The sequence below is a fragment of the Pistacia vera genome, unplaced genomic scaffold (assembly GCF_008641045.1).
Source record: "Pistacia vera cultivar Batoury unplaced genomic scaffold, PisVer_v2 Contig433, whole genome shotgun sequence".
Classification (NCBI taxonomy): Eukaryota; Viridiplantae; Streptophyta; class Magnoliopsida; order Sapindales; family Anacardiaceae; genus Pistacia; species Pistacia vera.
In genome coordinates this window covers 1430059-1446784 of record NW_022196261.1, presented here as the reverse complement: position 1 = coordinate 1446784, position 16726 = coordinate 1430059, and the positions used below count along the sequence as shown (strand labels likewise).

The window sequence follows — 16726 nt, the reverse complement described above, 5'->3', positions numbered from 1 at the left end:
GATAATGTTTCCCACCTGCAATGGATAGGAGTTATAGCTCCAAGCCAAAATCTCTGCGCTGGACTTGTACCCATCACCTGAAAATGACTACCTTTTCAAATTCAACGGCCCTGATCTAATGTTTCTATCATCTCCATTTCTCCAACTGAAGCGTATCCAGTGGTGGGTATTGCTAAATCACAGTGTTTACATGTGCAGGTTTGTGATTTTTGTTGCATGAGATCTTCTTAGTTGGCTGAGTTTTCATTATAAATTACTAATGGCATTTATAACGGAATGCCGTTGAAGCAAAGCTCATTTTGTATACATTATTACGTTTTGCACTTGTCTTCCTTTGATTTGCAACTTAATTATAATAAATAGTCAACTATATCATTTTTTTTAATTAATAAGTTTTTTAAATTATAATATAAATAATATGATGCACGATATTGATTTGTCTAATCGTCATTGAATCATCCTTTTGAGGGAATAGTTAAAGATAGATGAACGAGAAAAATAATTCCAACATTTTTTGCATTTGTTACACGTGAACCCTATCTCACATGAGCTGATTCGGACACTCTTGATCCTAAAAAAAAAATAAAAAAAATAAAAAAAATTCATAATTAATACCAAAGAGAAACTAACACTGGTGATATTCACAAAATTAGAGAGTGATTGAATACAAGTAATTTAATATTAAAATTAATTAAGATGAAGTAGAAGCATCATCTTTTTGTTCAATCTCATCCTCAGCTTCTAATAATGAAGATAAGCATGGATTAGTAGAAGAATTATTAGTATGAATCTCCTCCTCCTCCTCTTCTTCATCAGCTTCTAATAGAGAAACGGTACAAGGAGTTGAAGAAGAATCTTCTGAAGAGGAAGTGTAAAATGATAATGGAGAAAAAGGAGAACGAGAACAAGAACAAGCTGAAGCTAATGAAGACGAAGAGCAAATACTTGTAGCTGTATTGATTTTACTTGAAGATGAAGTTGTTGTTGTTGAGGAAGAAGAAGAAGAAGCGAAAGCGAGAGCAACAAGCAAATCAACAAAAGCTCCAACAATATATCCATGGTTGCTCTTTCCATTGACTCTCAAATACCAGCTCAAAAGCTCTTCGAGATCTTCCCAATCTTTCAACCCATGAGCTTCCACCATTTCTTCCATGGATTTTCGGAAGTCAATGTAAGGATTTTGAGACTCCATTGACAAAACTAAACTCTTTTTGAATGGAAACCCAGCAGTCTTTGCCTCTTCCAGGATTGAACTCGTCTCACCCGGCTCAAAAAACAACCTCTCAGTCTCGGATTTCAACCCTTTGATGACATTCTCCACGGAGGAATCAACCGCTCTTGATTCTTGCTCTGAGGCCGCGGAAAAACTGGCCGCCGCTGAGTCGGAAGTGGTGGTGAACCATGAAGATTCAGGAGTTGTTTGATGATGATGATCAAGCAAATCTAAGTTATAGGCTGAATTAATGGTCTTGAACATTTTGGTAGTGTCAGTGTTATTATCAATAATAATATTATTATTGGTTCTAAAAGAGAGGGTTCTTGGTTGGTGACAAGAAGGCCATGGCCAAGAAGATGATCGTGCTACTGCTAATATTGTGTTGTTATTGTTTTTGGAGAGAAAATTAGGAAGCTTCATTTTCTTGCCCATTTGATGAGAAGATTGGAAATGAAGTTTTGAAATGAATTTTTGGAGGGCATATATTTTTATTTATTTATGGGGGCATTAATTGAGAGAGAAAGGAGGAGAAGAAGAAGGAAGGGAAGGGGGTTAGCTAGGGTTGGTTGGTGGCTCTTTCAATTTATTCTTATAAGAGTAATAAATTTTGAGATGGAAAATTTAATGTAGTTCACCTCACCTCACCTTACCTTATTCAATTCTACTTTTGTTTCTTCTTTCAGACTTTTTCTCAAATTAATATTTTATATATTACTCCAACTGATTTATGATATTCTAGATTTTTCAATTGAATTATGAAATATGTTTTTAAGATTTATGGAGAAAGTTCTACATAAAATTGCTTTTGAAATTTTACTTTTAAAATAACCATCTTATGTCTTTTATTTTGCAAAAATATAATTTGTTAATAGATAAAATGAAGTTGGTATTTATCTTATAAAACTTGTGTTGTAAACATAACATCAAAAGCACATTTTACCTTTTTGTAAATACATAAAAACAAAATTAGAATATATATATATATCCAAGAGACTCATAAAGCATTTAATAATGAAAAAATAAAAAATTCATTGATAGTCCAAAAGATAAATGAAAATATAATTGAATTAAATTGAAAACACAATTTTTAAACAATATAAAACAAACAGCACTTGACATATGGGGATGAAAGCATCACGTGCAACCCCTAAAAAATTAAGTAAAATCCAGAAGATAGATTGAGACATTAAAATATTATAATAAATGGAGTTTGAGTATTCTTTTTTTTTGTTTCTATTAAATTAAATCAAAATAATTAATGAGGTTTGTTTTGTTTTCCTATAACTCCAAGAACATGAACATGATCTATCATCATATCATGTGACATCTTTATATTCAAAATCAACCTTTAAACGTTAGCCTAGTGGCCATGCATGCCCACCATTCTTTTCTCTTGTAGATTTAACTTTTGTTACTGAGATTAACATTGCCTACAAGAATTAAACAATGAGAATTCAAGTCTGGATTTTAGAATTTTTGAGTTAGATTTTTTGTTTGAAATATTTAAGATAATTAAATAGACCAAATAACCCTAGCCAGTCCTTAACGTAAACAAAGGGGACCATATAATATAATGTCATCATATAATGTTACGGGTGGTCCATTCTCTTATCTAAAGGATGTTTGTCTGAACTTATGAAAATTAGCTTATAAGCAACAAGTGCTTATAAACTAATTTTAGCTTATAAGCATTTAAAATTTTAAGCAATTATGTATTTGGTTAAAGTACTTATAAGTGATTGATAAGTAGTTGACGTGTTTAAGAGGTGTTTGTCTGACCTTATGAAAATTAGTTTATAAGTAACAAATGCTTATAAGCTAATTTTAGTTTATAAGCATTTGAAATTTTAAACAATTACGTGTTTGGTTAAAGTACTTATAAGTGATTGATAAGTAGTTGACATGTTTGGTAAAATGTGGCTTATAAGTACATTTTATAATAAAATGACTAAAAAGTGTACTGCATTAAATAAGGGTATACTATGAAATTTTAAAATTAAACAAGGATAATGTGGTAATATACTTGGTCAAACTAACTTATAAGCAAGAAAAAAAAAAAGTACCTCTTCGCCAATTTTTTTTTTTTTTTTTTGGCTTATAAGCTCAAAAAAAGTTATAAACAAACAGGTCAGCTTAATTTTAGAGCTTATAAGCTAGTTTGACCAGCTTATAAGCTTAGACAAACACCCCCTTAGTAAAATGTGGCTTATAAGTGCATTTTATTATAAAATGAATAAAAAAAGATACTACATTAAACAAAAGTATACTTTGAAATTTTAAAATTAAACAAAAATAATATGGTAATATACTTGGTCAAACTAGCTTATAAACAGAGTGTTTATAAGCAAAAAAAAAAAAAAGTGCCTCCCCCCAACTATATTTTTTTTTTTTTTTTTTGGGGGGGGGGGGGGGGGGGAGAGGGCTTATAAGCTTAACTTATAACCTCAAAAAAATTATAAACAAACAGGTCAGCTTAATTTTAGAACTTATAAACTAGTTTAAACAGTTTATAAGCTTAGACAAACATCCCACTACTCATATCATATGTTAAAGTTCAAATTTGGTAAGCAAATTCTGGCGTAACTGAGCAAGAAGATCGGTTGAGTTTGGTGTTGATGTTCGGCTCCAATAGATGAAAAAAATCGTTCTGTAAAATAATTTTAAGTTTGGGAGAGGATGTAAATAAAGAGACACCATTCTTAAACAAAGGGGAAGGGGACCATATTACATTTCTCATCTTCTTTCTTTTGGTTATCAAATTCAAATGGATCACCATAACCTCATTTTATATCCAGTATTCAATGAAATGCCTTTGACAACCACTATTGGGTGACTTAAGTGTATTACTCAAGAGGTCCTGAGTTTGATCCATCTAGGTTACTAATAGAGATAGCCACTGAGGGGATTTACCTGACTGTCAACTTTAAAGTCTCAGATGATTAGTTGAGGTGCGTACAAGCTGACCAAAGATGTATAAGAGAGGATTAATAAACCAAATATAGTAGAACCTCTCTATAGTAATACTTCATACAGGAATAACATCCATATAGTCATAAAAAAATTATGATATCAACTTGGGCTAGTTATAAATAAGAATGAATTTCACATTGTAATAAGTTATAATTTTTCTAGGTCGTGTCTTAAGGAACTTGCCTCTACATAGTAATAATTATATGTATATTACAAAAAAAACATAATCTATGTTACATTAAATGTTTAAGATGAAATAAAATATTTATCTAAAGTTGTTTGGGACAGTGATTTATACTTTAGAGTTATTACCACATCTTTTATCTTATGAGTATGTAATAAGTAGCCAGCATGGACACCTTCTTGTTGAAGCCAAACTATTTCTAACTTCTCAAGTATATTTATAGTTTTTTTTTTACACGAAACTTTTAGTATTTTCGTATTATCATCCTCAAGATTATCTCCTTCCTCTTCTTGTTTAATTCCAATAATGATTTATTCTTCAGTTAAAACATACAAAACTTATTGCTCATTTGGATGATTGAAGAATAAATTAATATCTATTTCATTAGTGTAGTGAAGTTTGTCGAATCTGTTCACTCAATTCATTTATCCTCCTGAAACATGAATTACAAAATAAAAAATCAAAACAATAATTCTTATAACTACACATTTATTAAGTTATAACCTTATCATATTAATAAATTGAGTTGATCCCAACATTATGACTATAAAGAGGTTATAATGTATATCTTAATTAAATTTGGTTTTTTAACTAAAATTGCAAAATGGAAACAGGGAAAAGTAAAAAAATATATTTTTGAAAAATGCTTTTCAAATTTCAAAAACAAAAAAGACGACATAAAACATTAAAAGTTTTGAGCAAGAATTAAACGTACTAGTGCAGTTTGTTTTTGTCTTGTAGTTGAAGATGATTTTCCTGAATCCTAAAGAACTTCAGAAAGTCTTACAACGAAATTGGTCGTTTGTTAAGGGTACAACAAACAGGCTCTGCAATAAAAAAATCTAACTTAATTCAGAACTTAAAATAATCTTGTTGCAAACTTATATACTCCAAATATAAATTATTAAAATCTAAAAATAAAAAAACTTTATGCGAACTCTATTTTAATGTGATCAAGAGTCCAAACTTTTGTTCCTATTCACTTTCTCAAAACATGGCATCAGGTCAACCCTAGACACATGAAGGGTATATCAATCATTTCCAATTAAAAACGACTAATCTAGGGTGGTTGATCGTCTTTTCACGAAATTTTGAGGGTAACACTGTAAATAAATCATTGGTCGAAGATAATATAAGTTAAACATTGACAAAAGTTTAACATCAGTGAAACTAGTGTTAGTGTCCGAAACCTAGAAGGATTGCCTTGCCCGTCCACCAAACCTCAGGGGTGACAATGTAAATACTCTTATCATGTTACTAGCTCGATAATGTTATTAGATTGATTTCAACACTTGGATTGACATGCAATCCGAAGGTTGGCACCGAGCGGTGCCTAACTTGGATATTGCTCAATCAAGAATCTCAATAAAATGTGAGATTTGTGGCATAGGTAGAACTTGCTCTTCAAAACAAGTTAAAGCTCAATGAAATCCATTTATTCTGGGGTATGGAAAATAAACAGAAAGGCAAATAAGACAGCAGTTGGAGAGGACCCATCGGTCTAAAATCTTATATTAATTTTCTAAGATAGGCCTTTCTCCCAACTCGTCTCATATGTTGAATTGCAGAAAAATTATTTAAACAAGCTAAGCTTATTAAATCAAAATCACATTCTTGTAGGTCCGCCTCCAAGCACCAAATCAGTGAAATGGACCAGTGTCCAGACACGGGTACCAAATATTAAATTTGTTGAATCACAATGAAAGAGACCAGCTCATGTTCAGTTGTGGCTGTACTTATTTAAAGGAATTCAATATAAATCCTATATATTTTTAGCAATGTTTCATACTAATCCACTGATTAGAATCCATGCAACAAGAACTTCAAGTAAAATCACAAGCATGGTTGACATACCTGGAGTGGAAATTGCAGTAATTAGAAACAGTGGCAGTTGTCTTTTCCATATGGGATGGGGGATGACCACCTAGAGCACAATTACACAGACTTGTTGAGGAAATGAACAAATGGATATGACAATATCCAGTAACTTTCCGCAAATTCAGCTATTCATCTTTTAGTTGCAAGTAGTGGTCAATGCCTAGTGCAATTTCTGAGAACTCCGATAAGAGTGCAAGTTGCGAGATGAGCATACCTATAAATTGTTCACACCAGCCATCTTCTGAAACATGCTTTGATAGTGTCCAATTTAGGAGATGCTGAAACCTTATTATGCAAGTAGCAATCAAAATATAGCATCGTAAGATTTTCTGTTTGGTTCAGATGAATCCAGCCAGTAAATGCAACTTGAACCGACTTCAAGTGGATATTCATTGTCACACTGATATTGACTATCACTCTTAAACATGCGCATAAGACTCAGACTGCTTTGCACTTATTTCTCTCTAAAAATTGTTCTGTATTACCATTCCAACCAAAAATAGAAGAGACCGAATTGAACTAATAAAAAAACAAGAGAAGTATATCTAATTATTGCACAGATGAGTAAATATAGCAACACAAACTCACAACATAGGGCCTAACCAACATATTTAAAACCAATAAAGCGCAAAGTGAAATGATAAAGCCTGTTTTTTCCATGATCAATCCAATAAAATGAGAGGGTTCCAAATTTAGAAAAAGATACTACATAAATGAAAAAGTTGCAAAAATATTTTAACGAACGGGACCACCCCAGCTGGTTGAAATGGATTAACCCTACATTGATGAAGGTAATGGTCCAATCAACCGCACAAACCCATGTGTGGTACTCAACATAAAACTGATGAACAACACTTGAACCTGGTACCAAGTGGTCAGGACCACAAGCTCTTTTATCTTTCAATGAGAATTTACATCTCATCAATATTTAGATGAAAATGACATATGCAAAAGATAATATTTAAATAACTTAAATTTCAGGAACCATACATGCTTACACAAGAAATAATACTATAGTTTCAAGATAGTCATTCAACAATTCAAGACGGCAATACTAGTTGTGTCATATCAATGTCACAGATTAGTTAATTTTTTTAATATAAAATAATCAATATTGAGATAAAATGATTGGAAGTTTTTATTATATTAAAATTTTTTATTAATTAAATCATACTACGAATGAAAAGCCAATTCATGATTCTTCAACCCTAATTGAAGCATGTGAATCTTTTTTCCTCATGTCAACTGTCAAGGACTAGAGTTCAGTTTTATAAGCATTGAGTTCAAGAGATGTGTATGTAACAATGTAAGCAAGAAAGGAGACCGTTACTAGATTTATAAAAGATTAAAATCTTTTTCTCAAGTGACTTGAGGATTGAACAAGCTAGAAAAGTGAAGCTTTTGACTGTTGATCTTCCCTTTTTTTATTTTTTTTCTCTTTTTAAATCTAGATCAAGGAATAGGTTAGTTATAAAAGCATAAAGGTTGTGTGATATGGTGACAAAGAAAGAAGACAAGGCAAATTATTCACTATTCATGTAAGGCTTCACCATCCTTGTCTTTTTTTCTTTTTCCAAATAAACAAGGGGTCAGTTGAGCAAGCTAGAAAAACCCTTTCCAATTTCCACCCTTCAGACAGAAGCCCAGTCTACTTTTCCATTAGCTCCTCTTTCCACTGAAAGACAGCTAAGAAACGAATCCAAGTCATGTAAGTCTATAAAAGATCAAGCTTAGTTAACCCCAACAAGGTAGAATCAAGCTGAAAGGACCCTCAAATTAAATAAAATGCTCAATCCTGGAAGCATCCAGAAGCCAAGGTCATTTATATTGTTTCCTCTAATAAGTCTCCTTTAAATGACATTGTTACAGATAAAAACAAACAGTTAAAAGGAAAAGGAGTCTGGAAAGAAGAGAAATTATGGATGTAATTTACCAAGTAAAAATAGGAAATACCCAAGCATGCTAGTTTACCTTCAAAATCCCCAACATCAAGCTTCCCTGAGGAAAGAATACCGGCCTGCCCATTTGTCAACTAGGACACCCAGGAAATAGTAAACTAGTGTTCTCTGCAATGCTCAAAATATATCTCTTAAGTTTGGCATCAAACAGAAAATTAAAAAATTTCACACTGAGGATATCAAGCTCCAGATTTCCAAAAAGTTGGTAACCATAGAGGTCATCAGATAATAAGACATTAAATTGTTAGTAAAAAATTACAATATTCATATCATGTGATCATGCCTACCTCTATAAAGTTTGAAGATGATTTTCAGATAATCCCAGTTGATTGTTCAAAACAGATAGATATAATGTGGCTATTATTGCCAGCAAGAACAGCAAACCAACATAGTCAATTAAGATTCAGTTGTGATCACTTGTGACCAAAGAATATTATTTGAGCTTGCATTGAACAATAATATTATCGACTCAAGTAACAAGAAATTACGAAGAGAATTTAAGAGTTGCTAAAATTATGTATATATATTGCTCTCTGGAACTTTGTCAACAAAATGACTTTTTTATAAATTTCATACAGATAAAAAGATATATACTTCTTCCAAGCAAGAATTTTAATCCTCTAACAAAATCTTTGTAAGACATAACTTCACTCTTTTGAAACATGGCACAGTAAGCTGTTTTTTTTTTTTTTTCGTGCCTTCGTAAGCTTCTAACTTCAAAGGTGATTATAAAACTCAAAAATTTAAGAGAGAAGCTTCCACCAAAAGAAGTGATATGCAAATAAGCTCTCTTCACTTCATATGCCATAGCCATTGAATTAATAATGTCTCTAGTGAATAAACCCACACTGTAAAGTATTTATAAACTCAAAATTGCTATCTGAAGCAGAAGATATACCCTCCCTCTAGCTTCATTATTATGATGCTTCAGGTGAGTGAAGTCTAAAAATTGTAAACGCAGATTGATTGGGTGTCTTAAATCCTCAACTCTATAGAATTCTATTCAATTATAAAGCTAGCCTTAATCACTGAAACACACAAATAGATTATTACTTTAAAGGATGGGTCTATTCTTGGAAGAACTTACAAAATATAAGGATTCTAAATCAAAATTAAACAATTTTATACTTGACAAACCAAAAGATAATACACAAAAGAGTCAACAGGCCAAATATAACAAGCTTCTACCAAAAATAACAAAGTGAGAAACTTTNTTCAAAGGTGACTATAAAACTCAAAAATTTAAGAAAGAAGCTTCCACCAAAAGAAGTGATATGCAAATAAGCTCTCTTCACTTCATATGCCATAGCCATTGAATTAATAATGTCTCTAGTGAATAAACCCACACTATAGCAGTATGTATAAACTCAAAATTGCTATCTGAAGCAGAAGATATACCCTCCCTGATGCTTCAGGTGAATGAAGTCTAAAAATTATAAACGCAGATTGATTGGGTGTCTTAAATCCTCAACTCTATAGAATTCTATTCAATTATAAAGCTAGCCTTAATCACTGAAACACACAAATAGATTATTACTTTAAAGGATGGGTCTATTCTTGGAAGAACTTAAAAAATATAAGGATTCTAAATCAAAATTAAACAATTTTATACTTGACAAACCAAAAGATAATACACAAAAGAGTCAACAGGCCAAATATAACAAGCTTCTACCAAAAATAACAAAGTGAGAAACTTTTTTTACGGGTTTATTCAATAATTAAGAAATGAAAGACATCTAATGAATCCAGTCAAAATTTTTACCAAAGAATAACACACCATAAACTTTTACCAAAGAAAAAAACAGCATAAACTTTATTAAGAGTTCATTCAATAATAAAGGTTATTAGAACATATGATAATCCAGCCTTTACACAAAACAAGAGGAGGATGTTTTGGAGAGCAGATTCATGAATTCTAAGAACAAAATTTCCATTGAAGAATGAACAGTTTCTCTGAATATATAAATTTGAACAATCAATATTAATAATCTTCTTTCCTGAGCAATGTGCATTTTCATAAACGTGATGCAGAAACAGAAATAAAGCTCATTCTTCCAAGTGAGACTTAAAAATTCACTGTTTATGAAAGAATTCACCACATGAACAGGAAAACAGATCTCAGAACTGCAAACCTGTACACTGTAATCCAATATGAATTGGAAAGAAAATGTTGTGATGGCCAGAAGTTTTCTAGACAAAACTAAAGGAACTCGTATCACTACAGACAGATATGTTGTTAAATCAACAAAAAAAAAAAAAGCCCTTTTACAGATTAATTATTATTGCTCTCAATAGCATCCAAGTCCACTTAATTAACATATGTATATATAGCTGCCCCAGAAAGGTCACGATGAAGAATTTGCATAATTGCAACTCAAAAAACAATGGCCCTTAGCAGACCCAAGAAAACATAATAAGAGAGCAGTGGGTATCACAGAACCCTACTATTAAACTGCCATCATAGAATTCCACGACCTACAGCATCACTTCTAATGCACAAAAGTCCTCCATAAATAACGAAATAGAAGACTTCTGAATCATTCAAGATAAATTAGAAGCCCTAAACAGATTACCCCACAATTTCAAAGCCATAACAATAAAAAATAACATAATCATAGTAGATTTTGGCCACCAATAACATTCATCAATATCATTGATCACACAATTGAATGGTTACTGTTTGTTTATAACACAATGGCCATTGTAGCCGTTTTATCACTGTGAAGGTTTTTAACATGTTTCAACGATAAATTCCTTATTTTCAAGCCACAAGTCATTTCATAAAATTTAAGCTTGAATTTCCATCGACTCAAAAATTATTTTCCAAAGTTTTACCGAACACTAAAAACCATAAAAATATTTCTTGGAAATTATTTTCTGTGGAAAAGGCAGAAATTTGATTTGATTTCGTTTCATTTTACCATGTCACACAACACTACCACTATCACTTCACCATCACAGTTCTCTTTAGTGTCACTGCCACCTCCGGACAATGTCACCACAACCACCATCACTATAGCATTCACTATAGGGCCATTGGCCATATTCTTGTCATAAGAATCACTAACCTATTATGTCACCAAACAGTGAAACTAACAGATACTCTTCCAAAAATTTCATTTGAAACAAGGCAATTCCCATTATTATCCCTTCAGGAACTCAGAAATAAATTCCAGTTTCCTTGCCAACTACAAATCAACCCCATAAAAGTTGTCATTTAAGAATGTAAGATGACTGTAACCAAAGGAATTCAAGGTTTTCAACAAATATAGAAAGGAAAATCTTGAATACAATTAAATATAAATTAAACAAGCTTCAAAGTCACTTTTGTCACTTTATTACACAGGTATGAAATTTAAATGACATGTAACCTAAATAATAAATAGATTTCAACAAATATAGTAAGGAAAATCTTAAATACAATGAAATATAAATTATACATGTTTCAAAGTCAGTTTGGTTACTTTATTACACAGTATTGAGGTATGAAATTTAAATAACATGCAAAAAGTGCATAAAAATATGAGCAATATAATGAAGAGGTGGCAGCTATATTCTGGGAGGACGCTACTTCACACAGGCCAAGGAATCTGAACTAAAAACCAATTTACAACCTTGGAAAGGGCTAATTCACCATAATTATCAGGATTTTGGAACGATTCTGGTGTTTTTCACCACAGAACTAATATCATTCATGAAATGCATTTTTATATAACTTTAGTTTAATTTTCCAATTTGTAAATATCATGGCAAGATTATAGTAATATCAACTATTTTTTAGAAGAAACACTCCAGCAATTGCTTTTAAAGCATATTGGTTCCAAACCAAAGGGAGGATAAACATATTGGTTAAAAACAAACTATTATGTATGGTGTCAACAATTAATCACTTCATCCCATAAAATCTAACAGAGACTGCTTTTTCTCGACAAACTTTACCCATATAATCCACAGAACTCATGAATCCTAAACCAAGATAACTTTGTTGTGCACATGGCACCACATCAATTACTAAATTTGTTATTCAGATCAAAGTTCTTTTAATCTTTCTTATACAAACTGCTGTTTCATTACCTCGCCTCATTTGTTTTCTTGAATACCAACTTCTAATTCAAGAAAAAGAAGTGCCAAGATTTGGTCCACTCTTGTTGTATCAACAAAATCCACTATAAATTCCTCTGGCCTCTTAAACAATCCAGGAAAGATCTATCTCAAATTTTTCACCTCCCAACCTCTAAAATTAAGCAATACTAATAACATTGTCAGCAATAATGATCAGCAAATTTCTCTATCAATCAGCCATAAAGTTTGAAGAAGATGACAGCTAGGAAATTTTGCTTTCAAACGTTGCAACATGAGTTCCACCCTTCATCCTCAACCACAATCTAGCAACCAATTTCTAAAACATGCATACCAATCCAGATAATGAAATCAAGCCAAGAGGATCCAGGCACTTCATACCTATAAATTCTGCTTGAGCTCACCTTTCTATCTTTCACTAAAAAGGACCAAAACAGGATATTGCATGCATTCAGTGCGCTTTTGTACTTCCATAGTAATAATCTGATTAAACCAAATAAGCCTAACGCATCCTACTGTATGTGCAGAACATCAAAGAGATTGAACTTTCTTAATCCACTAATCCCCACATTGCCAAAAACACTATGATCATATTTACTCCTTTCCAAATAAGGTATAATTCCATTCAAATTGAGCCCCACTAAACCCTACAATCTTTATTACTACTTATTTGAGATGTATAACAAATTGTAAAGACAAATAATTATATCAGAATTCAGAGCCGAGAACATACTATATGCAATTAAATAAAATCAACTGAACTAACTTTTTTAATATTGAAATCACCCAAATTGTGTACAGGAAACAGCTATGCTCATATCATATAATCAATTCATTCATTCATAAACTTCTAAACCATACAAAATATTTGCGTACTTTTCAAGCCCATCATAATCTCCTCCAAAATACTTCTCCCTAATCTTCAAGAAAGCATGCAACGTAAACAAGCTATCTGACCCGGCTTGATGGCTCTTCCCAATTAACCGCTCCAAATTCAATGCCTTCCCAACCCGATCCAACCCGCCACGCAAATTCGAGCAAAATCTCATCAAATGCTTCACATCATATACGTTTCCCCTAAAGAAAACACTCACTACTTTCAAAAATTCGTTTAAATTCTCAGGCAGAACTCGCTGCGTCAAACATTTGACCAAGTACCCGAAATCATACGCGCTGTGAAATGTCACCCACGTAACAGCATTGTTCAACACCAAACCTGATGACATCAACAACTCAGCGAATTGCACCGAGTCGATCCCGAGTTCGTGATTTTTCTCAAAATCAATCCCCTGGCATTTTAACAGCTCGACCGAATCGTGCGCATGTGCGTCGCACGTGATATCGAAGTCCTTGAAGTTAAACTCCCATATATAAAATGTCGAACCCGAGCCGAGATCCGGGAGATTCCCTTCTTCGTCAGAGAGAGTGAGCCCGATTTGGATCAGCTTTAAGAGATCAACATTAGCTTTCAAGCTGACGTAGTTTTCAGTCGGATCTTGGTGCCGGAAATCTTTTTCCGATCGGACCACAATGCCCGGAAACTCCGTATCCATCGAGATGATGGGATAACTATCGACTAAGGATCCGATAATCTTGAGTTCAGCCTCCACATTCTCTGCGAATACCGAACGGATCACGATCGGACGCGGCGGGGAAGGCGGCGGAGGCTTAGCAGTACACATTTTTATTCGAGTCAACAAATCGGTTCGAGTTCTTTGAGGAAAGGAGTTGAGATAATTTGGCTTGATTTGATTTTTAGGGTTTGGTCGAATTGGGTATTTTTGATGGAAGAGAAGAGAGTTTTAAATAAAGAGTTTCAGAGACGTAGAGGCTAAAGGCGGTTAGTTTTAAAAAGGTTAAAAAGTAAAAAAAAAATCGGGTTAATAACAAAAACTCCCCTAATATATGATTAACTTACAAAGTCCCCGTGTGTAGTAATAACAGAAATATCTTATTTTTTACGTCAAAATAAACAGTAAAGCAGTACTATAATAAATATTTATTAATTCATAACATAGTCTTTATATGACTGAAATTTTTTATTATAAAGAGTTTATTTATAAAAATAAGAGTTAAATAGATTTTTTATTTTTTAAATATAAATTAAAGAGTGAGTTTGACTCTTCATATTTAGAGAGTTAAATTTTACTATTTATCTTAATTTTAAATAATAAATTTTAATTTTTTATAAATTTTATTTATTATTTATCTCTTTTATTAAGTTTTTTTATCGAAAAAACATATTTTTTCTCCTAAAATTTAAAAAATGTATTGGATTTGAATAAAAATTTTGTTCTTTATATTTAAAAATTAACGTAAGATGCTTTATTTTAAAGAGCATTATGTTAATTTATGAAATTTTAGGAGACTTTTATTTTTGATTAAATGTTAGGGGTCTAAAAATTTCAATAATTTTGGTATGGATGCGGTAAGACACAATTGGGTTAAAGCGTGAGGTACAAGTGAGAGAAGCAGGAAGTTGAAAGTTTTTCACCGGAGTTGTTTTTTAATTTAACCTGAAATTGTGGAAGTGGGTGTGGAGTGGAGCCCACGTTTGTAGAAGTGTAATTACGATAATGCCGGCAGTTGTATGGGCTGTTTCGTGTTCGGCTTTGTTGGTTTTTAGTTTTGAGTTTAAATGAGTTAAAAGGTTTTAAGTTATATTTTGCTAACTAAAATTTTTAAAAATTAGAAAATAATAAATAAAATTATTAGTTAATAGTTATAGAAGAAGAACATCAGGTGCTTGTGTCATTGATTGATTGTTAGAGGATTAATTGATTTTCATTTAATGAAATTGTTACCTAACCGTATTGTTGGTATGATTTCTTCAAATTTAAACAACAAAATTAGAATAAATAAAATTTAAAATTGAATTTTCGATTCTCCATTAAAATAACTTTCCAAAATTAGTGTATAGTTTAATAGTGTGACTTTCGTAACAACAAAATGAGTTTTATTAATTGAAAGATACTCTTGACATTTCTACGTCAACAAATATTATAAATAAAATATTTGATTATTTTTGTAGTTTAATAATATATTTCCATTTAATATTATAATTCTTTTATTGAATATTAACGGGTTCATTTGGTATAATTTATTTAAATAAATTATATAATCAAATTTATGAAATTTATGAAATTTACGAAATTGATTTTTTTTTTTTTTTTTTTATCATAAACAAGTGTCAACCTTTAATAGAGTTTCCTATAAGTTCGTTGGTAAATTACTTTTAAATTTAAAAAAAAAAATAGAAAAACAATTACGATCAAACAGAATAAAGGCATCAATAAGACCCACCAAAGACAATCACAATTAGGTATGAACATGAAATAAAATAAAAGCATGTAAAATGCAAATTGGAGTATTGGGCTCACCCGATTGTGAATTGACTTTGACCATCAATGTTTGACCTTCATTTATGTAAACCCTACGCAAAGTTACATCATGGAAATAGTAAAATGGTGTTGAATAATGGACAAATTTGAGCATCTAAAATATAAGCCTATGATTATCCGCGAATAATATTTTAGTAAGTTGTTTTTAGCTTCACTTGTAATCGTATCTAACTTATGTAAAAGTCGGGTTTCTTGATATTATAAAATACACGGTTTTGTGATACTAAATGTATGACTCATAATTAGAATTATCAAATGATCGAATACAATATATATGATAGATGTGCACAACATATCGCCCTGTTTTTATGGCCTTGAGATAAGGGATAAAATGACCTTATTCGATAAATCACCAATATGGTATCATAAATGTATCATTTATTTGGAAAGCATGGGCAAATTTATTTGTTAATACATTAGGTGGAAGCTTGGGAAGAGAAACAAGGAATCAATGCGGAAAATGGGTAGAGAAGCAAAGAACCAAAACCAAAAGTTTGGTGAAGCCGCCCAGTTTTGTGTTCATAAAGCCCACCAGTGTTGACCACTCCAATTTTGAACCATTCACCGTCACATTTTTTTTTGTCTTGACCAATCAAGGTTTCACATGCTTAAAAAAATTGGCACTTTCTTATAGACTGATTTTACAGAAGTTGTTTTCCTCCTGAGTAGTCAGCTTTCAGAAAAGATATGAAAAATTGGCCAAATTTTGCAGCGTTTTTATTCTTATGTTCTTTGTGGGTCAAAATTTATTAAAGTCAATGTCAATAATGCAACCCAACTAGAGCTTTGAATGTGTTAGAAATGATGGAATTGATTCATTTTAAATAGGAAATTAGAAAACATTGCCAACTATTTAGAATTGTTGTTTATAAAAAGTTGGCTTTTTGGGTATCCAATTTTGAGGAATTTTAAACTCAAGTTTATATCCAATTAGTCACTAGAGTAGGACTTCGATCCAAAATTTTCATTTTAAATTTAACAACATCAGAAACGGCAATGTTGCTCTTCATTGTTTAAACTTTAAAGGTAAACGATTATT

General features: G+C 31.6%; 2 protein-coding genes across 6 annotated transcripts; both read right to left on the bottom strand.

Moving 5' to 3' along the window:
* Positions 1–627: 627 nt before the first annotated feature.
* LOC116143902 (transcription repressor OFP15) lies at positions 628–1692 on the bottom strand. The gene has a single exon (XM_031429352.1). The coding sequence runs from the start codon at positions 1646–1648 to the stop codon at positions 692–694; it is 957 nt and encodes a 318-aa protein (XP_031285212.1). The 5' UTR covers positions 1649–1692; the 3' UTR covers positions 628–691.
* A 4786-nt stretch (positions 1693–6478) lies between these two features.
* Positions 6479–14087, bottom strand: LOC116143899 (probable CCR4-associated factor 1 homolog 9). 5 transcript variants are annotated; one of them, XR_004130180.1, is made up of 3 exons: positions 13163–14087; positions 8182–8314; positions 6479–7145 (listed from the first exon to the last, which is right to left on the bottom strand). XR_004130180.1 is itself a non-coding variant. In XM_031429349.1 (2 exons), the coding sequence occupies exons 1-2, from the start codon at positions 13966–13968 to the stop codon at positions 11358–11360; spliced, it is 843 nt and encodes a 280-aa protein (XP_031285209.1). In that variant the 5' UTR covers positions 13969–14087; the 3' UTR covers positions 9973–11357. The 5 variants fall into 5 exon arrangements, 2 of the variants coding, with proteins under 2 accessions (XP_031285209.1, XP_031285208.1); XR_004130181.1 differs by having other exon boundaries at positions 8202–8314; XR_004130179.1 differs by having other exon boundaries at positions 6480–7145; positions 8220–8314.
* Positions 14088–16726: the final 2639 nt, after the last annotated feature.

Coding starts and splice junctions, on each gene's coding strand:
- LOC116143902 (XM_031429352.1), bottom strand. CDS start 1,648: ATGGGCAAGAAAATGAAGCTTCCTAATTTTCTCTCCAAAAACAATAAC.
- LOC116143899 (XM_031429348.1), bottom strand. CDS start 13,968: ATGTGTACTGCTAAGCCTCCGCCGCCTTCCCCGCCGCGTCCGATCGTG.